The sequence below is a fragment of the Podarcis erhardii genome, assembly GCF_964252035.2.
Source record: "Podarcis erhardii genome assembly, chromosome: 2".
Classification (NCBI taxonomy): Eukaryota; Metazoa; Chordata; class Lepidosauria; order Squamata; family Lacertidae; genus Podarcis; species Podarcis erhardii.
In genome coordinates, this window is record NC_138498.1 from 38,404,649 (window position 1) to 38,429,376 (window position 24,728).

Here is a 24,728-nt window from a genome sequence, read left to right on the forward strand (position 1 = left end):
TGTTAGTGGGTTGTTGTTTTTTTTTATTTTGATGATATGCATTGTGGTTTTATATTTTGATTTTGTTCTGTGAACCACCCTTAGACCTCCAGGTATAGGGCAGTATATAAATGTAAATAAAGAATCAAACCAATAAATAATACTTATCACATGCATTGTTTTTGTAAACCACTTAGAGACTGATGTGGTGTTCAGCAGTATATAAAAATGCAAAATGAAATGATAAAATGAAACTGATTTCAGACAATTACATTTTCACTGTGTTCAAATTTCATTTTTGCTCCAAAGAACTCAAGGCAGCATGCCATTGAAGAGATCAATGTCATCAAAAGACACTGCCTGGCAGATTGAAATGGCAGTGCCAGACAGCAGACATTGGGGAGAAGCAGCACAGCCACAAGATGCTGAGAGGCAGAGGGGTGTGTGTGTGTATTATGCAACCTGTCTTGTGTTCTTTACTCTACTTCGATGTCCTCAAGTGCACTGCCCCATTGCCAGCGTCAAAGGCAGCTTTGGCTGGTATGTGTGTGTATCTTCTCTTCCCTCCTCAGGCAGCAAAAAGTGTTGGGCTGGCCCGAGTCTCTATACTCAGAGTGCTAAAGCCTTCTAAGGCCACAGCCACACCATACCTTTAAGCCCTCCAAAGAATCCTGGGAACTATAGTTCACTCCTCACAGAGTTGCAATGATCAGCAGCCTTAACAAGCTAGAGTTTCCAGGATTTGGGCTGGGGTGGGCGAGGGAATGTGCTTTAAATGTACAGTGTGTGCATAGGCTAAGCCAGCCAGCCACTGGTGGAAAAGCAATTCCACAGAAGAAGCATCTTTCAAAGCCTGAGAAGCTCCAAATGGTGATTATAGACAATGTGCTAATGAACCCAGGAAACACCTGTTTGATAGAGAAAAATTCCACCCACCTGCTTTCTATCAGAGCAAGAATTACTGAGTTGCAATTAATTGTACAATAAAATCACTTATCAAATATAAACACCCACATGCAATAAACATAATTGTAAGCTGGAGTTATCTAGGACCCATTAAGTGTTTCTGCTGCAGTTCAGGTCCCCAACACATCCCTCATCATGAGAGCTTATGGGGATGATGAAGGTTGCAATTTCCTGCTTATTCTTTCCATATCCATTAAACAACTGGACAACCACACTGTTCCCATTACAAGCTGTTCCTTGGAATAGATATTATAAGAGCTTTGCTGCATATTTTTTTTTAGCTCCTGGTTTACTCTTCTCACTGGGGATGGCAGGCTGGGTCTGTTTTGAAATGCAGGCTGCCACTGAGGCATGATCTGTGTAGCTTTTATATCAGAGAGTAGAAGGTCAGAGAGAAACAGAGAGATATTAATGCAGCTTACTTGGACTTGTCGGGTCACCAAATCTTCGGAGTCTCCCACTGGAGGTCCTTGAGATTCCTACGGTAAAGGAAAAATAGGCATTAGGTGCTAAGCAGGTGATGGCAAGCACAAGGCTTGCCATGGGATCTAGATTTTGCAAACAGGTGTGAACTACTGAACTTCAGATACTTTGCATAAAAACATCACAGCCTGGCTGGATCAGGCCAAAGGCCCATCTGGCTGAGCACCCTGTCCTCACAGTCACCATCCCCGTGTTAGGAATGTACCAACTATAACCCAAGACATCAAAGATCTTGTTTGCCTTTTCACAAGAAACATCAAGAGCTAAAGATGCCAATGGTGAGGCTAGGTTCTCAAGTTTCTGCATGATTTACTGCAGAAACAAAGACCAGGGGCACATCCAGATTGTCAGAACCAGTAACTCTCTCAGATAGTGCTATATGTATGCCTTTTGTGTAGTAAGAAGCAGCTTGGAAGGGACCTGGGATCATCGCCTTTGGTTGTACTCCTATTTCTAAGAAACAGCAACTTTAGGAAGCCATAGCCAAAACCCAGCCAGTCATATAAGGGGCAGGGGAGGAATTACTACCATACTCTGGGATGATTGTCTTCCCCCACCCCTGGCAGCACTCCTGGTGCTTTAATAACTATGTGATAAGAGATTTGCAGAAACTTAATTCCCACCCTCCCCCAACAAAAATAGCATATGACTATTAAGAAAAGCTCTGCCTGCTAAATCTTTGCTTGTCATTCATGTATGACTTTTCAAATAAAGCATACAACAGCCATTAGACACCCTGGGGTAATGTTGGGAATGGGGGGAGTTGATTACCTAACATTACAAGCCTCTTGAAACATGTGTCATTCATACCCACAAGCCAAGCATCCCTTGTGATTTCTTAATTATTCAATTCTGACAATAGTCGTTGGATATTCAGTCTGTCCCTCAGTTCTGAAATAAGTGACTAAGTCTTAGATCAGGGGTCAGCAAACTTTTTCAGCAGGGGGCCAGTCCACTGTCCCTCAGACCTTGTGGGGGGGGGGGCCGGACTATATTTTTGGGGGAGAAATGAACGAATTCCCATGCCCCACAAATAACCCAGAGATGCATTTTAAATAAAAGGACACATTCTACTCATGTAAAAACACGCTGATTCCTGGACTGTCCGCGGGCCGGATTTAGAAGGCAATTGGGCCAGATCCGGCCCCCAGGCCTTAGTTTGCCTACCCATGTCTTAGATTCACCTTCATCACATCTCAAAAAGAGTTGTGTTTCATCAGGATAGAGACAGAACAAGCAGCAAACACAATAAACTAGACAATGATGATGATGATTCCTGCTGACAGGTCTGCTTGGAAAAAGTGACTCATGTCCTATGCGTCTGCATGGCTCTATACGTGCCACGTGGCTTCCTTCGTTAAGTAAGTACAGTTGTCATTATAAGGATTATTATATTGAAATATGACATGTGACCAAACAATTTATCTGTTCTAAAGGAGACTAAAGTCATTCTGAAACTACTAACACTGGTGTAGTTGGGGTTCTATTATAATTGAAAAACAGTACTTTCTCCACTGACTTGGCTGTAGCTCTTTAAGGGGCCTCCTACCCTGAAAATGTAGCTCCATTAACTGTTATGGACTGGCTGGACACAGAGGAATGGTGGGAGGAACTAGCAGGGGAACCACCAAGGGAAGAAGGCTCAGAGAGGAAGAAGTTTGGGAAGGGGAGGTGTCAGAAGCTGAGTAGGTAACAGGGCTTAGTGAGCTGGGAGAGTCTGTGGCAGAAAGAAGTTCAGAATCAGAGGCAGAAGCTGAAGCAGGAGGATGGGAGGAGGCCAAGAGGCAGAGATGAGTCAGGCTGGTGAAGAGTCGTGGGTGTCTTCCTCTCCTGCTGCAACAAGTTCCCCTTCCTCATTGTCTTGAAGAACCAGAAGAGGCATGAAAAGGTTGGAGCAGAAGCTGGTAATGTGCAGACGCAATCTCCGATTGCTTGGTGTGGAGGCAGGGGGGACCCTGGAGAGAAGGCGATTTAGGCAGTTGTGAAGAGGTGGGGACCTTCAGACTCAACAACTGCTTCATGGGGGTAAGAGCTGCCGGAGATGAGTTGCGGGACTCATTAAACCTGATACTCCTATGCAAATATTTTTGCTAATAAAGAATTAACTCCAACTTGTACAGTGTGATTTACTGCTGCCTCACTCCTGACATTTACTTACAGTGCCAAAGACTAAACCAATGGTGTCCTACAGTTTATTGATCTATGACCCCATCATGTCCATGACTGCTCAGAAGCCAAAAGGAAGGGCTCAAAATGGCTCCCAGTAGTCAACAGGAAGGCAGCCATTTGTTGCCTCCAGAGCACCCAGCCCTCCCTTGAAGCTAATATTCTCTGCGCTCCTGCTCATCTTGTCCGTTTCCTTTACCAACCATCCTTCCCCCCCCCCTCAGTGCTCACAAAAGCTAATCAACACTATTTTGAATTCTAGATTTTGAAAGCACAAATTGTTTAGAATTATCAGGCATTTTTGCACAATTTGGAGGAACTTGCAGGCTTTGGCATTGATTGCAATAGCTAAAATGCCTTCAAATTCTGTTGGGAAAGCACTGTAGCAAACCCAATGAAAGTGTATGGCAAGGGGAGGAGACAAACGTGAGACTGTTCTTCTAAACTGCAGCTCCTTTCCCACTTCCACTCTCCATTGAAATGGAACAGCTCAAAAATTAAAAGATGGGCCATCCAAGAACATTCCACTGCGTGACTATATCCCGGCTATGCTAAATTATAGTCTTTGGGATGGTTAGCCATTTTGCGGCTGGACAATATTCCTTGAGACTTTATGGCATCTGGTTTGGCAAGCCTCACCCAATTTTCCACGATTCAATAACGCTGATAACAGACTCCCCCGTTCCTGGACAATTTTCTTCAATTCCAAGCATTTAATATTCTAATCAAGCCTCCCAGTCTGGCCTTCTGTAACTCCTTCCATCTTGAATTTCCCTCCCCACTGGCCCTTCCCATTTTACTTTGGCCAGTTCAAGCAAGAAATTAAAAATTGAAAAGAAATGCAAATTCAGGTCACACCATCCCAAATTTCCTTACATGGCAAGGTCCAGGAAAACAGCAGGTAATTACAGCACAAAATTCCCACAATTATCCAGGCTAGCAGGGTTGCAAATGGATATTTTCTGCAAGCAATTAACACAGAAATGTGCACTAAACTTCCACTAGGTTGTATTAGTTTACCAGAAGTGATTTTTAATGATGTGTGAAATATCGCATAAAATACAAAAAAAATCAGGTAAGGAAGCATTCTGAAAATGGAATAAAGTGCTGTTTCAGTGCAGCCTTCATTGCATTTCGTCCCAAACATAAGTGTGTGAAATATTTCACTTCAGGGAACAGTTATCAGAATGGAAGATCTTTGGGCCCTTCCCTCTCTAACAATTCCTCAATTAATTAAAAAACAAACAAGCCTGACCAGGCCTGCCTCCGTGCTTTTAACAGGAGGTTGGTCTTAAGCATTCAATCTGTAAAACATACCTCCATGCCATGAAAAGCATAATCATTTGCTAATGGCCACAGGTCAAGCTGCTTCTTCAAGGGGCAGCTTAAGGGGATAGTTGAAAATGTGGGGCCATCAACCTTATATAACCAACATGCTTAACTCTAATTAATGCATGAAGGGGTTAAGACCACAGAGTAAACTGTCCTGCCATGCTTAGGTAGGTCACTTCCCTTCACCTTGGGAGGAAAAGTTATGAAGCCTTTGTCCTTTTCATTTCCACCAAGTGAACCCTACCAGTAAGGGTGTCTAAGGTGGATGTTTCAAGCTTAGACTATGTGGTTTAAGCAATCCATCTTTGTGTTTCTATACAAACAATTTAAAAACATTTACCATTTTGGAACCTAAGTTAAACTGCCTGTCTCTTTCTGTGCTAAGGAACGTGGAGAACTTTGAAAGCAACTTAGAAAAAGGATATTTTAAAGGTACAACAGCCTGTATTTCCATGCTTTACTTTGCTGCATGTTTTGTAATTTTAAATCTCTGCTAGGGTTCTCTCCTCAAAGAGTACTTGCTCCAAACCGGATTCGGAGTCAGGGCTACCATTTCCCCCCATTTCATTAAATTTATATAACACTTAATTACAATTGTCTCCAAGCGGTGTATAGGTAACTCAAAACAATGGGTCCAGATCTTATTTACTGGGTGCTGACTAACTGGAATATGCAACTATTGCTTACAAAAATGGCTTGTCCAATCTAGAACACTCCTGATCCAGAAAGGGACTCTGCACAATTTTTTTTATACTGTTCTCACATACCGTGGGGGGTGGGAAACACCCCTTGATTGCTTTTTGGCCCTCAAGATGTAGTTTATTGTTCATCACCTTCAGGGGCAAACAGCAACTGGTGGTGAGAGAGGGGGATTTCAGTGGGTAACTGGTGCAAGTCCTCTATCCAGACTGAGAGCACATTTCAGATCTTAGCCCCACATAGCTGCTTTTTCTTCAAAATAAAAGGTGACTGGCTTCAGCATATTTGTTTTGTTTTTAAGGATGAAGATGGTAATGTGAAAAGGAAAGGACCTAAGTGATTAGCCTGTTGATGTTCATCTGGCTGCATCTTGCCTCCCTTGCAATAGTTCAAACAAGCCCTCCCCTTTATTAGCACTAAAATTAAACCAACAAGAGGAATATGCAAAGACACAGCTGCTTTCCAGCATTAATCAGAAACACTCATTCAAAAATTTATGGTTTCCCAGCCTCTGTGTAAAGGAACCACTTGCCAAATATAAGCCAAGCGCAGCTGCGCTGAAAACACAAGCCATGTGTATGAGTGCTTTGTGCTTCTCTCTGCCTCAAATATGCCTGGCAGCAATGCAGTGCATACAGCTCACTTCAGGGAAGGGAGAGAAAAGGTGTTTCTGCAGTTGGCTCTTCAGATTGGCAACTCCAGCATGACTTGCTACACAGCTGACAGTCATAAGAACATGATCGTAAGACGAGCTGGGCTAGATCAGGCCAACAGCCCATCGAGTCCAGCATCCTGCTCTTACAGTTGCTAACCAGATGCCCGTGAGAAGCTTGTAAAGCTGGACATGGGTACAACAAGTCCATTTGCTGGCTGGCTGACAAGGTTGCAGGGCCAGGCATTTGTGCTGCAAACTTAGGGTATACAGTGGTACCTTGGGTTAAGAACTTAATTCGTTCCAGAGGTCTGTTCTTAACCTGAAACTTTAGCTAATGGGGCCTCCCTCTGCCACCGGAGCAAGATTTCTGTTCTCATCCTGAAGCAAAGTTCTTAACCCAAGGTGCTATTTCTGGATTAGTGGAGTTTGTAACCTGAAGCATATGTAACCCGAGGTACCAATGTACTATAATCTTTCTGCTCTTGATTTTAGCAAAGAATGATTGTAGCCCTGAATGACCACAATCCTGCAGGCTCCCCTAGATTAATGTCAAGGGCTCATAAGGGCCTCCCCACCCCCCGAGTCTCCAAAATTGAAGAACTTGGGTTCCATCTCTGTTCCTATTTCATGACTGGATTTTGGTGTGTAAATTTGGCTCCCTGCAGCAAAGAATGGGATTTTCCATGGAAAATATGTTTGCTGTTCCAGATCTGCTGATATGTGGGTGGCAGGATGAAGAGGAGAAGGCACAGTCTATGCAGTACAGATACAGCTATGCTGCACTTGTACAAAGGGTTCTGGCAGGTTGCACAGGCCATATACTGCTAAAGTCCCCTGAATGGGGCAGATCACCCCTTTGCCACTGCCTTCTAGTGGAATGTGGGTGAATTACAAAGGATAGAAGGAAGAAATCAGCAAGCATGTTGGTAGTAGATGTTCACATATTACTACATGAATAATCTGAAAAGCCGTCTCTGGCTGAGGGAAAAAAATCTACCTTGTTTTATGGGTATACTTGAAACAATGAGATACTAGTGGGGGTTAAAGGTAAAGGGTAAAGGGACCCCTGACCATTAGGTCCAGTCGTGGCCGACTCTGGGGTTGCGTCGCTCATCTCGCTTTATTGGTCGAGGGAGCCAGCGTACAGCTTCCGGGTCATGTGGCCAGCATGACTAAGCCGCTTCTGGCGAACCAGAGCAACGCACGGAAATGCCGTTTACCTTCCCGCCGGTGCGGTACCTATTTATCTACTTGCACTTTGACGTGCTTTCGAACTGCTAGGTTGGCAGGAGCAGGGACCGAGCAACGGGAGCTCACCCCATTGTGGAGATTCGAACCGCCGACCTTCTGATCAGCAAGTCCTAGGCTCTGTGGTTTAACCTCATCTTAATTATTCTCCTCCCCCCTCCCCCATGCATCGTACAAAACCTCCAGTTACAGGCTTTCAAGAGCTCTTGAAGAGAAGCACATAATATAATATTTTAAAGATTTCAAAGTAGCGTACAAAGCTCGAATGAAACTAATTCACAATACCTATAAATACATCTTATAACCAACATATAAACGTCACCAAATACTACATGGCCAGAGTCTGGGGATAAAATGTTTTGAGATGAAACATGTCCTGTTGTGTTTTTCAAACAAAAACTGGTTCAGGGAAGCAGACTCCTTCTGACATCATAGCCTTGGTTTGGTTTTGGGACATTTGACTACCCTGAGTTGTATTGGAATATAGCTTAGGGTGAAGAAACACTCCCCCAAGTCGTGTGTGTGTGTGTGTTTTAATGGGCCTGGATGAAGTTAAAAAACAGTTCCTTCCAGCGTGAAGATTCAGGTTTCAGTTCTTAAAACACACACACACATTTTGATCTTATTTTCCATGCACACTGAACTCTGTGATTAATCCAAGGTTTATCCATCTGATCTTGAAACTATGGTTACTGTTTACATACATTTCTGAATAAGTGGTGCCATGCAAAGTCAGCCTTTGAGGTCACTCAGGTTCTATCAAGTAGGGGAGCTTCTTGAAAAAGCAAACTCGTGCTTTCGTGTCATTAGTTTCTCAGCAGAGTGTGTACTAGGCATGAATAAACCTGCCGATTTAAGTTTCTCTGTTTCTATTTCTCATTTTTCCAATCTTAAATTCAATTTAAATTCATTTATGAATCAGCTTGCAATTTAAAAAAAAAATTCATCAAGGTTTTAGTGCAAATTTCTCCTAATGCATACATTTCTGCAAAGCAATTCCCCCAAATATAATGCATTTCTGTTTCTTCATGAATATGTGCATTTTTATACATGCATTACCCCAGTATATACATTTTTGTACATATTACTTGGCAGAACAGCTGCACTGAAAAAAAATTCAGAGATGTATGTATTTCAAAGGATGACTGTATTTCAGATTGTGTATTGTTTTGGAAAGTGTGTGTTAGGTAGCTTAAGTGCAAATTGATTCAATTCCCCCCAGTACCACCATCCCTAGTGTGCACAGCATTCTGAAGAATCAATCCTGACTCCAGTTAAACTCCAAAACTTGTTGATTTAATCCCAGATGCATGGATCAATGGAACCCCTTGATCAAAAAAGCTCTAACAGAATATTCTGGAAGTAAGCAGAGGAAGAAAATGGCTACATACTCAAATGTTCCTGCAAACACTTCAATGGGAAAAAACTGCACCTGAAGGCGTATACCCTACACTTGACATCCCAGAAGAGCAATCAGATCCTGTTACATTTGCCAAGAAGGTACAGCCTTCCCAGATACGTGGGAGAAAATGTTCATTCACATATATTAATGAATTTAACAAAACCTCCCTAAAAACAATCCATTTCCAAATGTTAAGGAAGGCATACAACAAAGTGCAAAAATTAAATACTCAAGCCAGTTTAAAATCAGGCTGCAGCCAGTCTGGGCAGCAAAATCCATTTTGGAGGAGGAAAGCTGAATTTTAAACCTAAGGTCTAGCATTCCCCTGGAACTCTCAACAGCCCTCAGACTCCCTCTGCTGTCCTGTGCCTCGTTTTTCTCAACCCCGCCCCACCCGCAGCACTCTTTATGTAGGGAAAGCTGCCTTCTGTATGAAAGCTGTTTTATTCATGCAGCTGAAACCCTCCTTAGTTTTTGGAGAGTTTTCTGACACAAAACAGCAACGTGTTTCTTAAAAGCAATGTGTTGTTTTTTGTGTGCGTGTGTTTTAAAGAGGTCTTTACTCCACATTTCTGCCATTGCATTTTAAACAGATGATTGTATTTTTCAGCTGCAGACTTTCCCCCTGTGGCCCTTTCCTTCTTTCCTGCTCTGATTTCAAACACGCTCCACTCTCTGTTTTTTTATTTTAAAGACTCACCTTTCCCTGCATCCCCCAAACCTTCAACTGATGCTGCAGCATTAATCAACAGCTGCTGCAGTTTCTATGTACTAACCTGTCACATGAGGATATATGCCTAAACTCCTGTCCCCCTGCTGCCCCGTTGGTCAGGCTCCAAAAGGCAAATGTTGGATTATCCCAGGGGATCATTTATTAAGAGGAGACCATCAGCAGCTCCCACTTTCACCCCTGTTCAAACGTCTCCCTTGCTTACTGCTCATCATTCATAGTAAAAGGGTCTGTGGGAAATCAAGAGCAGCACTGACATGGTGCAAACTTGGATCCTGCCACAAGCCAGAGCAAATTCAAGGCATGTGTAACGTGCATTTAACCTTCATCAGTTATTCCACTAAAGTCATCTTTCAGTTACCAAAACCTGTTCAAGAGATTCCAATAATTTTAGGAAGCATTTCACTCTCTCTCTCTCTCTCTCTCTCTCTCTCTCTCTCTCTCTCTCTTCTGGGCGTGTGTAGTCTCTGAATCGACAGCTTCAATTCAGGTCCCCTCCTGCATATGCTACAACTCTTACCTGGCTTAAATAAAAGGAACTACATTTATAAGCTATGCTAGAATTCACACTTAGAAAAAGAAAAGAGGCTAATGGCAATTATAGCTTCCATAACCAATCTCACAGAGAGAAATCACACACATGGAGATTAAGGTCAACACCTTTTGCTAAGGGTCCACATGTACGCCTAGATCCTTCTGATACAATTGGTCTTTCTGATGGGGGTTGTCCATGTTTGTGAATATTAAGAAAAGCCCTGATGGATCAGATGAAAGACCTATCAAGTCCAGAATCCTGTCCTCACAGTGGCCACCCAGATGCCAATGGCAAACCCACAAACAAGAAACAAGGGCTATAGATCTCTTCCTGCTTGCCAGTTTCCTGCAGGGATCTGGGTGGCAACTGTGAGAACAGGATACTAGACTAGATGGACCATTGGTCTGATCCAGTAGGCCCTTCTTATTTTCTATGGGTGCCTAGACTAGTTGAGCCTTTGTTCCAGTTCAGGTCCAATGGCTCTACTTACGTTCTTCTAGATAATTTCCTGCTCTTTTAGATATGCGTGACTAGAAGTATTTCAATTGTGGATGCATCAATATTGATATAAAGGCATCACAATATTGACTACTCACTATCTGGCCATGTTAGTTTCAAGTTGCTAGGCAATTGTCAAGAATGTACAAATTGTAGACAATGCGAATGTTGTCCGAAATAGTTCCGAGTGGTGTTTCTTTCTTATTTTTATTATTGTTATTGTTATTGTTATTTTATTAGCAAGTAAGCCAAGAATCACTAAAGTTACATGCTGGGCATTTGCCATTAAAAGTCTGAACCAGCTGCTCAGTTTAGCAACCTTTACATGTCTCATCTTATATCAGCACAGCTGGACACTAACAAACTAGAAAGCAAGGCAGTAATTGCATGAAAGTGTGGGCAGCTCACCTGCAAACAAACAGAAGCACAACACAGAGTTTCCCCACTTTATTACAAAGATTGCCTACTTCTGCTCTAAAATTACCATGCAGGAAAACCACTGGGCACCCAAAGACCCATGTCTGAACTAAAGTATAGGGTAAGGCAAACTTGAACCTACCATTTTTTCTGCTTAGCTTTACAGATTTTTAACAACAAAAGCTTCAAAAATGTGGAAAGTCTACTGCTGGAGGAGAAACAAAATGAAGTCAACTAAAAGGGAAGAGCAATAGCTCTGTGGAAGAACATGCAGAGGATCCCAGGTTCAATCCCTGCCAACTCTAAGGAGGGCCGCCTCCCTGTCTGAAACCCAGGAGAGCTGCTGCTGGACAATACTGAACCAGGTGGACCAGTGGTCTGTCTCTGTGTAAGGCAGCTTTCAGTGGTTCTAAAACAATTAAGAAATAAATTTGGTGTTACTGAATATTGCCTACCCTCCATGTCCTAGGGAGGCATATTCAGAACAAGCCTTCAGTTCTGGCTGTGGCTAAGTGCATTCAGTCACCACAAAGACAATTCTCCCAAGGATGGTTTGGAAACTCAAGCTTATGTGCTTCCTCCTGCCATTTTAGTACATAGGTTCCCTCTTCTGGCAAACTATGGTTAGAACCATGTCTCCAAGCCACAGTTTGAAACCAGGGTGCAAATAGAGGCTTGGAACACAAATAGTTGTCTTTGGATAAGCTTTTTTTTTTTTTTTTTAAATTGCATTCACATAATCAATACCACATGAGTTTCTGTCCTTCGACCAACAAAAAAGATGGAGTCAGTGGGGAGGTCAGAAATTCCCAATTGGTGGTTCCTGCATCTTAGATTTCCCCACAGCCCAGTGGTCAACATGAGAGGTGCTGTGTGCTGTTAGTGGCCACCAACTTCTCTGCACCGTGTGTGTCTATGAGGTTACCATGATGTTGTTATGACATTCCTGGAGTCACCCTGTGGTGATTGTTACCTTCACTGATGATATGGGGCTATCATCAATAAGCATCCCTTGGGTGGGTGGCAGCAGAGTTGCCACAGACTTTGTTAGAGGGCCTTTCAGTATTACTGTCCTGCTTTGTGTTCTGTTTTGCTTCAGTGAACGCACCTGATTGTCACCAAATTATGGTGGTGTCGAGCTTATGTAGCAGCCTCAAGCAATAGCAGAACCCTAGGAAGCAGCTTGTGAGTTACTATGCTAAATACTTTCCTGGAATGAAACAGAGATAAATTGTACTGCTTTAATTCACAAAGCCATAATATGTGTGCTGGAAGAAATCAGGCTCTTATCTCATTCCTGTTCTTTAAGCAATCATGCACCAGAGCTTTTGAAGACTATTGAGATTATTGTACAATAATCCTTGCAGAGGGGGAGGGATAAAAAGGCAGTGGGAAGGTTATCTATGCAGGCAACTGATAAGCAAATCCATGCTCACACCTCACATATTAAGAAGCAGCCTCCCTACCCCAGCAAGACACAATAGATAATATATGTGCTAGATACCAAGCAACATACAAGGATTAAACTGACATGAGGCAAAAGCAATGGGAACCAGACAATTTAACCAGGAAATTCCAAGTTCAGACATTGAGAATAATAGAAAACAATCTATAAAATCAATGGAACATCCTAGCACTCACATATCACGCTAGTTAGTTTCATTCGCTGGAAGATGGAGTACTGTAGAAGGATTGGTGGAAACAGAACTATGTTTTTCTGTAGATATTAGCATCAACAAGCAGTTTGGATGCTCTTACACTAATTGCTTCCTATACATGGAGCAGAAAAAAGAATGGACTCTATTAGGGATGAGAAGAGAAGTGAAGTGAAGTGAAGTGAAGTGAAGTGAAGTGAAGTGAAGTGAAGTGAAGAGAAGAGAAGAGAAGCTGGGGTTTCTAATTGTCTCAAATGATCAGGCTCCAGAAACCAGATGGAACTATCTACGAAGAGTGTGGAAGGCAGTCTGGGGATCCCTTCTGTTTTGTGGAGAGACTGGCTCTGCAAATGCTCTAACCCAAACTAGGGTGGAACCTACACACAAATAAAAAATGCTGTGAAAATGCTTTTTTAAAAAGTTTTGAAAAATACATTGACTTTTGCATAGCTCACTGTCACCATCTAGTGTCACATTTGTATATTAAACTTTACAACACATTTAAAACGTTTTATTTGCAGCTGTATAGCTGAGTCCCAGGACTGCCCATTACAACATATTTGCCAGGTACCTTAAGCTTAACCTCATCTCCCCCACAGGACCCAAAGAGGTAGAGAAGGATCAAGAGTTCACTTAAAGGCAGTATAACCATTATACAACCATTTTTCTCACTTGTGGAAATAACATAACAAGGTAATAGGCCCCAGGATGGCCCCAGGTAGATTGTCACTGTAGCCTTATCAGCCCAAACTACTTGCTTGCCACGCATGGCAGCTTTGCATATCATTCAGGAGCAGAATGCTAGATGAAAACCCATGTATCTCATGGAAAGACTCGCTTGCAAACAGGTTAAACCCCAAATTGTGAAGCATGCCTTGGCTCAAAAGAGGGCTGTCTGCTCCCCAGCCCTTAAATACTTGCTGTCATTACCAATAGTGTAATTTCTTGCTTTTCTGATCTGATGCTACACTTCATCCTTAAAACATGATAGAAATATAGGAACCTTATACAGAGTCAAACCATTGGGTCCATTCTGTTTCAGTATTGTCTACAATGACTGGCAGTGGCTTCCCAGGATTTCAGATAGGGAGTTTCTTCCAGCCCTGCCTAAAGATGCCAGGCACTGAACCTGGGAACTTCTGCATGCAAGGAAGATGCTCTTCCACTGAGCTACATCCTTTCCTAAGCCTTTATTCCCCAATACCACATGTTTTGGCCTTGGGTATTATCAACATAACAAGAACCTTCAATGAAATATAAATGTTTTTCTCAAAAAAAAAAAAAACCAAAAAAACCCCCACGTACTGTATATGTGTATGAAAATATGGGAAAGCTCTTTATTTTCCCCTTTCCAAAGAACAGTACCACAGAATGAGAAGAGCAGCGGAGGGAGAGGAGGAAGGAAAGCACTCTTTTGCCATCTATTTAGTCTCTCCAGATTTAAATTTTTTTTAACAGGGTAACAAATTGAAATCAGGAAAGGCACATGTTACTTTGATTCCCAGAAGGGAGGAAAACTGAATCCAGTTTGGTGGAAAATGTTTTAGATCAGACAGCTGCATCATCTAAGAACAAAAACCAGTCCTTCTCCTACCCACTCAGCCTTTCCTCCTCAACTTCACCAAAACTGTCTCAAGTCAACCCTTTCTTAACATCTTGCAAATCAAAACCAGACAAGAGCTTACATTTGGAAACAAACACCTTGGCTTATATGGAAAGGGATAACGGATAATTTCTTGGGGAGTATCAGCCTCCAGAAAATCCAAGCATCTTGCTAAATTATACTGAAAAGCCTCGATGGGCCTTCTGAGCTCATCGAGAGTTGTTATCGTTTTCCTAGTCTTGAAGTATGTGAGAAAAGCTAGGGAGATCTACCACCACCCTCAGATGATTTTGTCTCTTTTCCCCTTCTGCTTTAATTATGAACCTCAAGTGGCTATAAGGATATAAGGGCTGAGAGACAGGAGTACAGTCAGGGCCAAAGTCCTTTCCTGTGTATTTCAAGCGTTTAACATATATTATGTTTAAAATGCATTGCACCACACGAGTTGTCCCATGCAATGTTAGCACATCCAGTGCACCCACCTCAGCAACTGGTCATGCAAATTCTATAAGCAAGTAGGCCACCCCATGTGGTCAGTTCATTCATACATCATATAGCACATGATGAACCCTTATGTGGGCAACCACTTTACCAGTGACTGAAAACCCTGTTGATTTCAGTCGTAAGCTTGAATGGTGGACCCTTCCACACAGGAACTTTCTGCACTTCTTAGTGTTTTCGTGTGGAAAATAAATTCTTGTGCCCCCCCCCCAAATTAGAAGTTATGAAGGTCGCTTGGGATCCCATGCACCAACACTGCTCCTTCCTTGGGCAGATTGCATTGCCCACCCTCAGCCCATGACCCCCACTCTCAAGGCAGCAATGTGGGTGTCCAATGCTGTTGTTTACTTATGGAAATCAGTTGTGCTGTCGCAGTGCAATTGAGCCTGGTACTGAGGGGCAGGGACCCTCTTCCCATGGATCTTGGGGAACTGCAGTGCTATCAGGACCAAGCCACATGTGGTATTAATCGTGCAAACTGAGTTAATGGAGTGAATTCACATTTCTGTTGTATAAAAAGCAGCCAAAGGAAAAACAACTTGAGCAGCTTAGGAGGAGGGGTTTTTTTTTGGGGGGGGGGGAATTGTGAATCGGTGGAGACCTCCCTTGAAATTAGTGCTGCTGTGCCAGAGTTTGCATTCCACTTTTTTTTTTCTTCATTTTTTTCATTTTGGCATTTCAAGGAAAGGTTAGGCAAAAGATTGGGTTAACCATCAGGACAGCAAAATCTCAGGATTTTCAGGTGGGGATAAGATTACCTTTAAACAATTTCACTACTACTTCAAGTGGAGGCCAGGCTTCCCCCAGCAGCCTCATTCCCTTCTAATTTGGGTGTACCGAATTTTCTAGCGGGCATCTTGCCCTTGAAGGTAGTAACACAAAACTCTCCTTTAGGGTGTCTCTCTCAGTGTACATTACAAAGGCCTTGAACCAAATAAGCTATGTGCCGTATGCTGTTTACGATCACAGATTTGCTTAGTTTCATGACTCAGTCTTGAAGTAGCATTCATTGCAGTAAAATATAAAACCTCCTTCTGCAAATGGGAAATATCCCGAATAGGCTATCATTATTTACAGAAGATAGCCGTCATTTAAAACAAGGTGTGGGGGGGGGACCCTCTTGGTCTATTATTCCCCTCAGGTGTTACCACATCTTCCCCTTTTCTAACCCCGCAATTTTGGCCCAAGCAAAATGTTATAAAAGATCCTGTGCTCTTTTAATATGCAAGTAAATTTGCCAAGGGTCTCATGCATCCAGAGGAGATACCATAAATCACACAAACTTGTCTTATGTACCCCCTATCTTGGCTTCCCAGCATTTGCTATTAAATATGGGAAGTCTGGGCTACTTCCTGAACTTGGTGACTAGATGCTTTGAGGCTCACTGGTTGCCCTAAGAGTAGCCAATATATAGAACGAGCGACAGATCAGTGCATTGAGAGACTCAAGGCTGAGAATGAGGATTTATTGTGTAAGGAACTTTAACTATTGTTACTGGAAATGAAAGGTAAATACTGACAGGGAACTGGGTGCCTGAAGCTCTTCTACTATTAAGGTTTGAACGTTCTACAGCACTGCTATCCAAACTTCCAACAGCTGAGGCAAAGGGGAAAACCCAACAACACACTAGCGTGATATATCTGTCAACATAAGCATTTCTGCTTGCCGGACAGAATGATATACCCTCTCCTCCTCCCGCATGCTATTCTGGGAGATTCTCCAGACACCACTGCCCCAGCCAATGGGAGGAGTCCTGTGCTAGTAGGACTTGTTGAACTTACCCACACTAGTTCAACTATTTAGTTCAGACCTGCCTTTCCCCCCTGAACTAAAGCATCCAAAATGGCTTCCTTTTAGGCACTGAAAGAGTAAGAACACAATGTCCTTAGAGGAGTCCCACCCACCCCATGTTTCTTTGTGGGTCACTGATACGAACAGTCTCCTCAGTTGAAAAGAGACATATCCAGAATATGGACTCATAGAATCATAGAGTTGGACGAGACCACAAGGGCCATCGAGTCCAACCCCCTGGCAAGCAGGATACACCATCAGACAACCTGACATATGGTTGTCAAGCCTCTGCTTAAAGACCTCCAAAGAAGAAGACTCCACCACACTCCTTGGCAGCAAATTCCACTGTCGAACAGCTCTTACTGTCAGGAAGTTCTTCCTAATGTTTAGGTGGAATCTTCTTTCTTGTAGTTTGGAACCATTGCTCTGTGTCCGCTTCTCTGGAGCAGCAGAAAACAACCTTTCTCCCTCCTCATGCAGAAATGCAATTGGCAACCTCCTAGAAAGGTGGAAAACTCTGCTGCAACTCTACACACAGGGAATTTTCCAATGATTGAATGACACTCCACCACAGTTACGTTTAGTCTGGAGAAGTGAAAAATGATGGTGTCATTCTTTTAATACCCAAAGGGTCATGCGACAAGGCAAATACTAGTCTTCCGCTGCTGCAGAGGGTAGAACTAGAACTAATGTGCACATGTTAAGGGTGATCAGAGTGTATTGATGGTAAGAGCAGTTCAGCAATTGCCTGGAGGGCTAGTGAGGTGTACATGGCTTAGAGGTCTTCAAGCAAAAGCTGGACAACCATCTGTCAGGGGATGCACTAACTCTGGATTGCCTCCACTGAGCCCCAGGGAGTTGGACTAGATTGCCTATAAGGCCCACATCCAATTTACCCACAGTAAAGGCAGATTCCATGTTCTGGCCTTGCTACCTTCTAACCCTAGGGACATGGGTGGCGCTGTGGGTTAAACCACAGAGCCTAGGACTTGCCAATCAGAAGGTCAGCGGTTCGAATTCCCACGACGGGGTGAGCTCCTGTTGCTCGGTCCCTGCCAACCTAGCAGTTCGAAAGCACATCAAAGTGCAAATAGATAAATAGGTACCGCTCTGGTGGGAAGGTAAACGGTGTTTCCGTGCGCTGCTCTGGTTCACCAGAAGCGGCTTAGTCATGCTGGCCACATGACCCAGAAGCTGTACACCAGCTCCCTCGGCCTATAGAGCAAGATGAGCACCACAACCCCAGAGTTGGTCATGACTGGACTTAATGGTCAGGGGTCCCTTCACCTTCTAACCCATGAAGAGTTGAAGCAGGCAACCTTTTCTTATGGGAGAGTGTTTTGGACTCAGAAGAATGTTTCATTATGTCATTCCTTTCTCTCAGTTTTGAGAGTCACTGGTAGACACTCTTCAGCCACTTTGATGCTTGCAGTCCAGTCCCAAGTCTTTATGATCATTGAGACTTGCTTCATAACAAGTCTGCTTACAATTACAGCCCTTGGCCTTGTCTGTGTAAATACAACAAGTAGTGCAAATGTCCCCCCACCAGCCAGAAAACCACAGTGTGTGCTGTAAAACTGGTTTGCCTAAATGTTGTGGTCATTGTAATTGCGCAGGGTAAGCTACACACAGACATATCGTTAGAATTAACGTTACTTTTTGTGATTACATGAACATCAGTAGCAGACAGCATGGTGGGACAGTGGCAGTATTATTATTATTATTATTATTATTATTATTATTAATATCCTCCCCTTCCTCCCCTCCCAGGGTGGCAATCAGATACACAGCCATCAACAAAAACATTTAGTAAAATCAGTCTAAGAACAAGTACAATTAAAAACATCAAAAAGTAAAAACATCAAAAACACAATGAGATCAAACAGGAGGCTTTTAATTTTCTCTTCAGTCCCTTTCTTATTTCTTTGTTATTCAGTATTTTCTATTGTCTCTAGTTTACTATTTATTATTTACTCTATTGACTATTGCCCAACCTCCAGTCAGTCACTTCTGCTTTACTGAAAGGTAGAAGGGGAGGGGCTATGTGGCAGTGAGGTTGGCATGGTGCAAACATACCAACGGAAGCACCAGATTGGTTCTGCTGGTGCATTTTCACCATGCCAACCTCACTAACACTTCACCCCCTCTTCTTCCTCCCACAAAGCAGCAATAACGTTACTGACTGGAGGTCAGGTGAGTGTCACTGTCCTACCACACCACCTTATACTAATGAGTATGTTCCTGGAAGCCACTCCAGTCCCTTTGTTAGGGAGTTGCAATCCTGTACCCACTTTACTTGGCCGTGGGCCCAGTTGAACTCAATGGAATTCACTTCCAAGTAGGCGTGCCTAGGATTACGCTGTAAATCATCCTTGGGGAAAGGGTTAATATATTACTTTCTCCCAGAAGAGTTGCATTCCAAGGGCCAGGGTGTGTCTTCGCCATACCAGTGTGCCTTTTATCAGAGGCAGAAACATGTATTAATCCTTCTCTTAAGACATGAGTGAGTTATACGTGGCATGGAAAAGAACCCTGAGGCAAGGATTTTTGTTTTGTTTTGCTTTTCAGTTCCTACCATGGAAAAAGTACAGTTCTGGCCTTTCCCGCCACCAGGCAACTGGATTTACAAAGATATTATTTCCTTTGTTTAGCTTTTCGGTTTCTGGCCTGAGCCAAGCTCATAGGGGTCTTGCCATGCTCTCCTTTACTTCTCATGCCCTCCGCCGCATAGCTTATTATAATCACAGGCCTCCCTGAATAAAATCACGAGAATGGACAATCCTCCACTGCCGAGATATACAGCTTTGGGTGCAGCCATTGAAAGATGTGGCAACATATTGCAAATCCACTTAACAACAGCAACTTTCATTTCTTTATACCATTTTTCTAAGCCAAATAACCGGTCTGAGGGGAAAATGCACAAAGTAGCCTATTTATTGAAGCAACCTTTTAAAATTTAATCCCTTGGCAGGTGTTTAATGTTCACTGCAGACAGATCTCCTCAATGCAAATGGAACAGTGGGATGCAACATTCCAGATTCTGCTCATAGACTGTGTAAGTCAGATGTTCTAAGTCATGGGGAACCAACATGATGTACTTCAGATGCTGCTGGACTACAGCATCTATCGTCCCTGACCTTTGACCACCTTTCTGAGGCCAATGGGAAGTTGCTGTCCAACAACATCTGGTACACACCACGGTGGCCACCCCGATCTGTGTGATACCAGTAGTTAGAAGCAGTAAAGAGCACCAAAAAGACAAAACAAATCACAGAAATATGAGCAAGCCACAACTTTGTACTCATATTTACTATGTTTTTGTTCTAGCACTAAACACTTTTGATTATAAAATATCATGCATGGAGGGCATCTGAACATCTTAGAGAACCTGCTATGTACTCCATAGATCTCTAACTAAAAAAGGTAAGAACATAAAGCAAGCCCTGATGGGTCAGCTGAAGGCCCATCTAGTCCAGCATCATGTTCTCACAGTCACAAAGCAGATGCCCACGAGAAGCTGACAAGGAGTGCTCACCTCCCTCTTTCATTCCCACATTCCATAAGTGGTAATGGTTTCAATGCACTCTGTCTGGCCTGGCCTTCCACCAACACCTTAAGCAACAGAATACCGCACACCTAGAAGGATTTTGTACCTATGACAATAACTTCAGCTAACAGAGAGTGTGGGGAAATGGCTTCAGACCCAACCACAAGCATAGGGCCATGGAAACATTGTGGTGTAATCAACTGCGGCAAGTATTGTGCCTGGAAAGTGCAAAAGGTAAATGTGGATGAACACTTTGTGAGAATTAAACAACACACATGGGCAAAACCAGCCATACAGGTCATACCAACTTGATTGGCTCTCCACTGGAAGGAAGGATGCCGGGTGAATGGACAGAAAAGACCTGTGTGTTTGGCTCCAATTGGTGTTTAGATGAAGGGAACCCTCTATGGATTAGTTTTGCTCAACCCCATCAGGTCAAAGTAGCAAACAACCACCCCTTTATTTCCTCTCCTCTTTCTCTAATATTCTTTGCCTCAGCTCTTTTGTATAAGTCATGTAGAACAACTGCATTGCAAGCTGCTTGTTGTGTTATGTACTTTCTGCTTTTTGTGGGCCGCATGCAACACTCAAGACTGAGTTGGTTGCTTAAGGGATGGATGGTCCTGCTTTTGAACTGGGCATTGGAAAGCTGTTTGTTGTGTTATGTACTTTCTGCTTTTTGTGGGCCGCATGCAACACTCAAGACTGAGTTGGTTGCTTAAGGGATGGATGGTCCTGCTTTTGAACTGGGCATTGGAAAGGGTAACTTCCTGGGTCCCTTCTGACACCACCAGGCATTTTGTGGTCTTCTCAGACCCAGATAGGCAGCAATGAGAAGGCAACAGAGGAGAGGTGCTTCCTCCACTGCTGCCTGGGTGGCAGCCTAAGTCTTCCTTCTGTTTACAGAGATAATATGATTCCCGTGAGCTGTCAGTCCTGGGCAGTTTCCCAGCATTAAAGTTATGCCAAAGCCATCCTACCCTACATTCATCTGTCCATTAATCCTCCCTGTCTTGACTTGCAACTCACAGAAAGTTTCCCCCCTCTTTCTGTAATTCATGCAGTTGCAGTACATGTCCAGGCACTTGCAACTCAAGTCCTCAAGCCATTCAGTTCCTGAGGGGGTTTGAGGCAACTTGTACTCATTTCCTTTGTTCACCTTGTCATATGAAAATAGATGAAATCTTTTCCCCAGAGCCTTTGATCAACCCAGAGATAACAGCCTGTGGAAGAAACCTGCTACCCACCTGGTTCTGAAAATTTTGCTAATGTGATATTAGAAAAGCAAATTCCTACTACAGCTGTGACAATGGCTTCAGGTAATGAGGCCTCCAGTCCGAATCAACAAATCTGCGTAGTGAGTATGTGGCAAGATTCAGGTTCCCCTTTGCTGTTACCAAAGGCAGCCACTACCCAATTTTTGTCTCCTGTGAGCCCTGATAACTTCATCCACATAATTGTGTTCCTCCCCAGTCATGGTCTGGCAGACCATGAATGGACTTCATGCTGATGTGCTTCCTCCTCAACATACTCTGGCTCCCTTCTTCACATTCTGATTGTCACTAGCAACAGTTTGCTATAATGTCTTAATCAGGCATTAATCAGGATTCTGCCAACCATAACTTGCTTCCAAATGAGAATTTGAAACAATGGTTTGAACAGGTTTTCTAGTTACAGTTTTTAGGCAAACCATGGGTGGCAGTGACCACATATTACTAATCCTGAAGTAAGGGCCGGCCCACCCATGAAGCAAAGTGAAGCAGCCACCTCAGGTGGTGAAAAGCCACAGGGCAGTGTTACTGTGGGTAGCTTACCTGCCCCTGCTGTGGCTTATGGCAAGTTCTCATGGAGTTCCATGAGATCTTGCATGATTTCTACGAGACTTTGGTGGGGGCGGAGTACCTTCCTGGTTCGCCTCAGGTGGTAAAATGAGATGGGCCACCCTATTTTCAAGGGCGGGGGGAAGGAAATTAGAGTTATTTACCAGAGCTGGCAAGAATTTCTGATGTGTGGTATAGCATTGCTGTGCCCCCTCTCAATTTCCTTGGTTTTCAGTCCAAACAAAAATCCCATTCTCCATAGGAATCCTGTTCTCCAGTACAGTACTTCTAACTTAGAGGCATCTTACATTTTCACAGCATCAAGCTGGTTTGGACACAGACACATTGATGCTCAGACTAAACACTTACCAATAGTTGCTTTTTTTAAGAGAGAGAGAGAGAGAGAGAGAGAGAGAAACTAAGTTTGTACATTGTTGCCTATAGTAATCACATTTGTGGTTAATTATCAAAGAGGCCTACAATTTTTTTTGAAGTGCTACAAAAACTTGCCACGTTTGAACAGAAATGATAGCAGTTCCCTGAAAAATGATAGCAGTTCCTGTTTCAGTTCCCGAAAAAAAAATTATATACAACTTAAGCAGAAGACTATAGAAATTCTGGTATTCAGGCATGGCTCCAAGAGACCCCACACACTCAGTGTTGACATACTAGCTAAGGTCCTCCAAAATGACACTTTCCATTGTCCTCAAACTTTTATCAGTCATGGTTTAAATAATCTTTTTTCATCATTCCCTCCTTTCAGATATCATGTGTATATCTGCTAGTTAAACTATTTGGCAACTTAGAGCAGGCACCCCCAAACTCGGCCCTCCAGATGTTTTGGGACTACAATTCCCACCATCCCTGATCACTGGTCCTGTTAGCTAGGGATGGTGGGAATTGCAGTCCCAAAACATCTGGAGGGTCGGGTTTGGGGATGCCTGACCTAGAGTGTGAGTATTTGGGGAGTATTCTACCACATCTATTTCTTATTAAATTTACTAGAACAGAGTCACATTAATTTGCCTAAGCTGATTTTAAGGTCATCTAAACTGGTGGCCATCACCATGTGTTCTGGTAGCAAATTCCATAGTTTATCTAGGCGCTGTGTGAAGAAGTACTTTCTTTTGTCTGTGTCCTAAATCTCCCACCATTCCTTTTAATTTGATAACGTCTCAATATTATAAAAGTGGGGAGAGGAACTGTTACAGAGAGATCTCTTTGCAATAAGAGGTAGAAGCAATAATATTAACAGTAAAGATAATCAAGGGATGCAGGTGGCGCTGTGGGTTAAACCACAGAGCCTAGGACTTGCTGATCAGAAGGTCGGCAGTTCAAATCCCTGCAACGGGGTGAGCTCCCGTTGCTCGGTCCCTGCTCCTGCCAACCTAGCAGTTCGAAAGCACGTCAAAGTGCAAGTAGATAAATAGGTATTGCACCGGCGGGAAGGTAAACGGCATTTCCGTGCGCTGCTCTGGTTCGCCAGAAGCGGCTTAGTCATGCTGGCCACATGACCCGGAAGCTGTATGCCGGCTCCCTCAGCCAATAAAGCGAGATGAGCACCGCAACCCCAGAGTCTGTCACGACTGGACCTAATGGTCAGGGGTCTCTTTACCTTTTAAAGAGAATCAAGACGCATTTGCAAGAGCTGAGATGCTGAGTCAGACTCAGAAACTGAAATGGCCCTGATCAGCATTAAAGCATGCAACAGGTCAGCTTCAAGTAATGACATGCTGCCAACCATGCCTACAGGTTCACCCAGTGTGGGAGAGGGATCTTTACCAGGAAACTAATCGTTGAATGACTGAATAGGAAAGACCACCCACATGAAGACATTCCAAGCAGCAGCATTTCCCAATGATAAAAGTCCCTGGCAGCTTTAAGTAGCTTAAAAGTTGGCAGCCTTAAAGAGCTGGGATACAGTCAGTGTTACACAGCTGGATTACCTCAGTCATCGTAGCATCTTTCTCATCTATGCATGGTGTGTTATACTTAAATTATGCATGTTTATTATGAACAGCTGCCTGTTCATAATAAGGAAGATGCAGGAGGTTACCATGGTGGTTTCTGTGTAAGGCGGGGGTTGCACAAAAGAAGGGGAGATGGTGGCATGGACATAAGGGTGAAGGTGAAAATAAGGTGGAAAGCAGGGCTGCGAAACAGAATAGAGAAGTGGTTTCAAAAATAGGGATGGGAAGGTGAAAAGTGCGCTTCCCAAAATGGAGTGGAAAGGGGAAGCTGTAGGAGGTTAATGTGGGGGGAATGGCAAGGGGTTGGCAAGCGGAGGACAGTTCCTAGTACATGCATATATTTATGTCCCCAGATTGTGGAACTACCTCTGCACCAAGGTGTATTCCCCGCCCCCCAAGCTACAACCCTTTAAGAAGGTTTTTAAAACACATTTCTCCAGGTCAGCCTTCACATTGTTAAGAAAACTATTTTAAGATGGATAGTTTCTTTTGTCTGTAGGAACTTTATAGTGTTGTTTTATTTGTTTTAACTAGCCTAGGTTTCTAAATGGCTGTTAGCTCTTTGTGTTGTGTTTTCATGCTTTGTAAGCTACCTTGAGGGGGCTATTCCCAAAAAGCAGCCTATAAACAATTTTATATCAATACATTAATAGCAATCATAATTTCCACACTTGATGCATCAGTGCCCTGAAGTGCTGCCCTCAGGGCAGCCCCTCCAGACATCCTTCTTA

The 24,728-nt window shown here is 43.3% G+C and overlaps 1 protein-coding gene across 1 annotated transcript in view; it reads right to left on the bottom strand.

The window, feature by feature from the left end:
• Positions 1-24,728, bottom strand: part of SEPTIN9 (septin 9) — a 194,293-nt gene that overhangs the window by 156,560 nt on the left and 13,005 nt on the right. Inside the window, exon 2 of the mRNA XM_081850852.1 lies at positions 1,368-1,424. Within this exon, the coding sequence (XP_081706978.1) occupies positions 1,368-1,424 (57 nt within the window). The remainder of the gene's footprint in view (positions 1-1,367; positions 1,425-24,728) is intronic.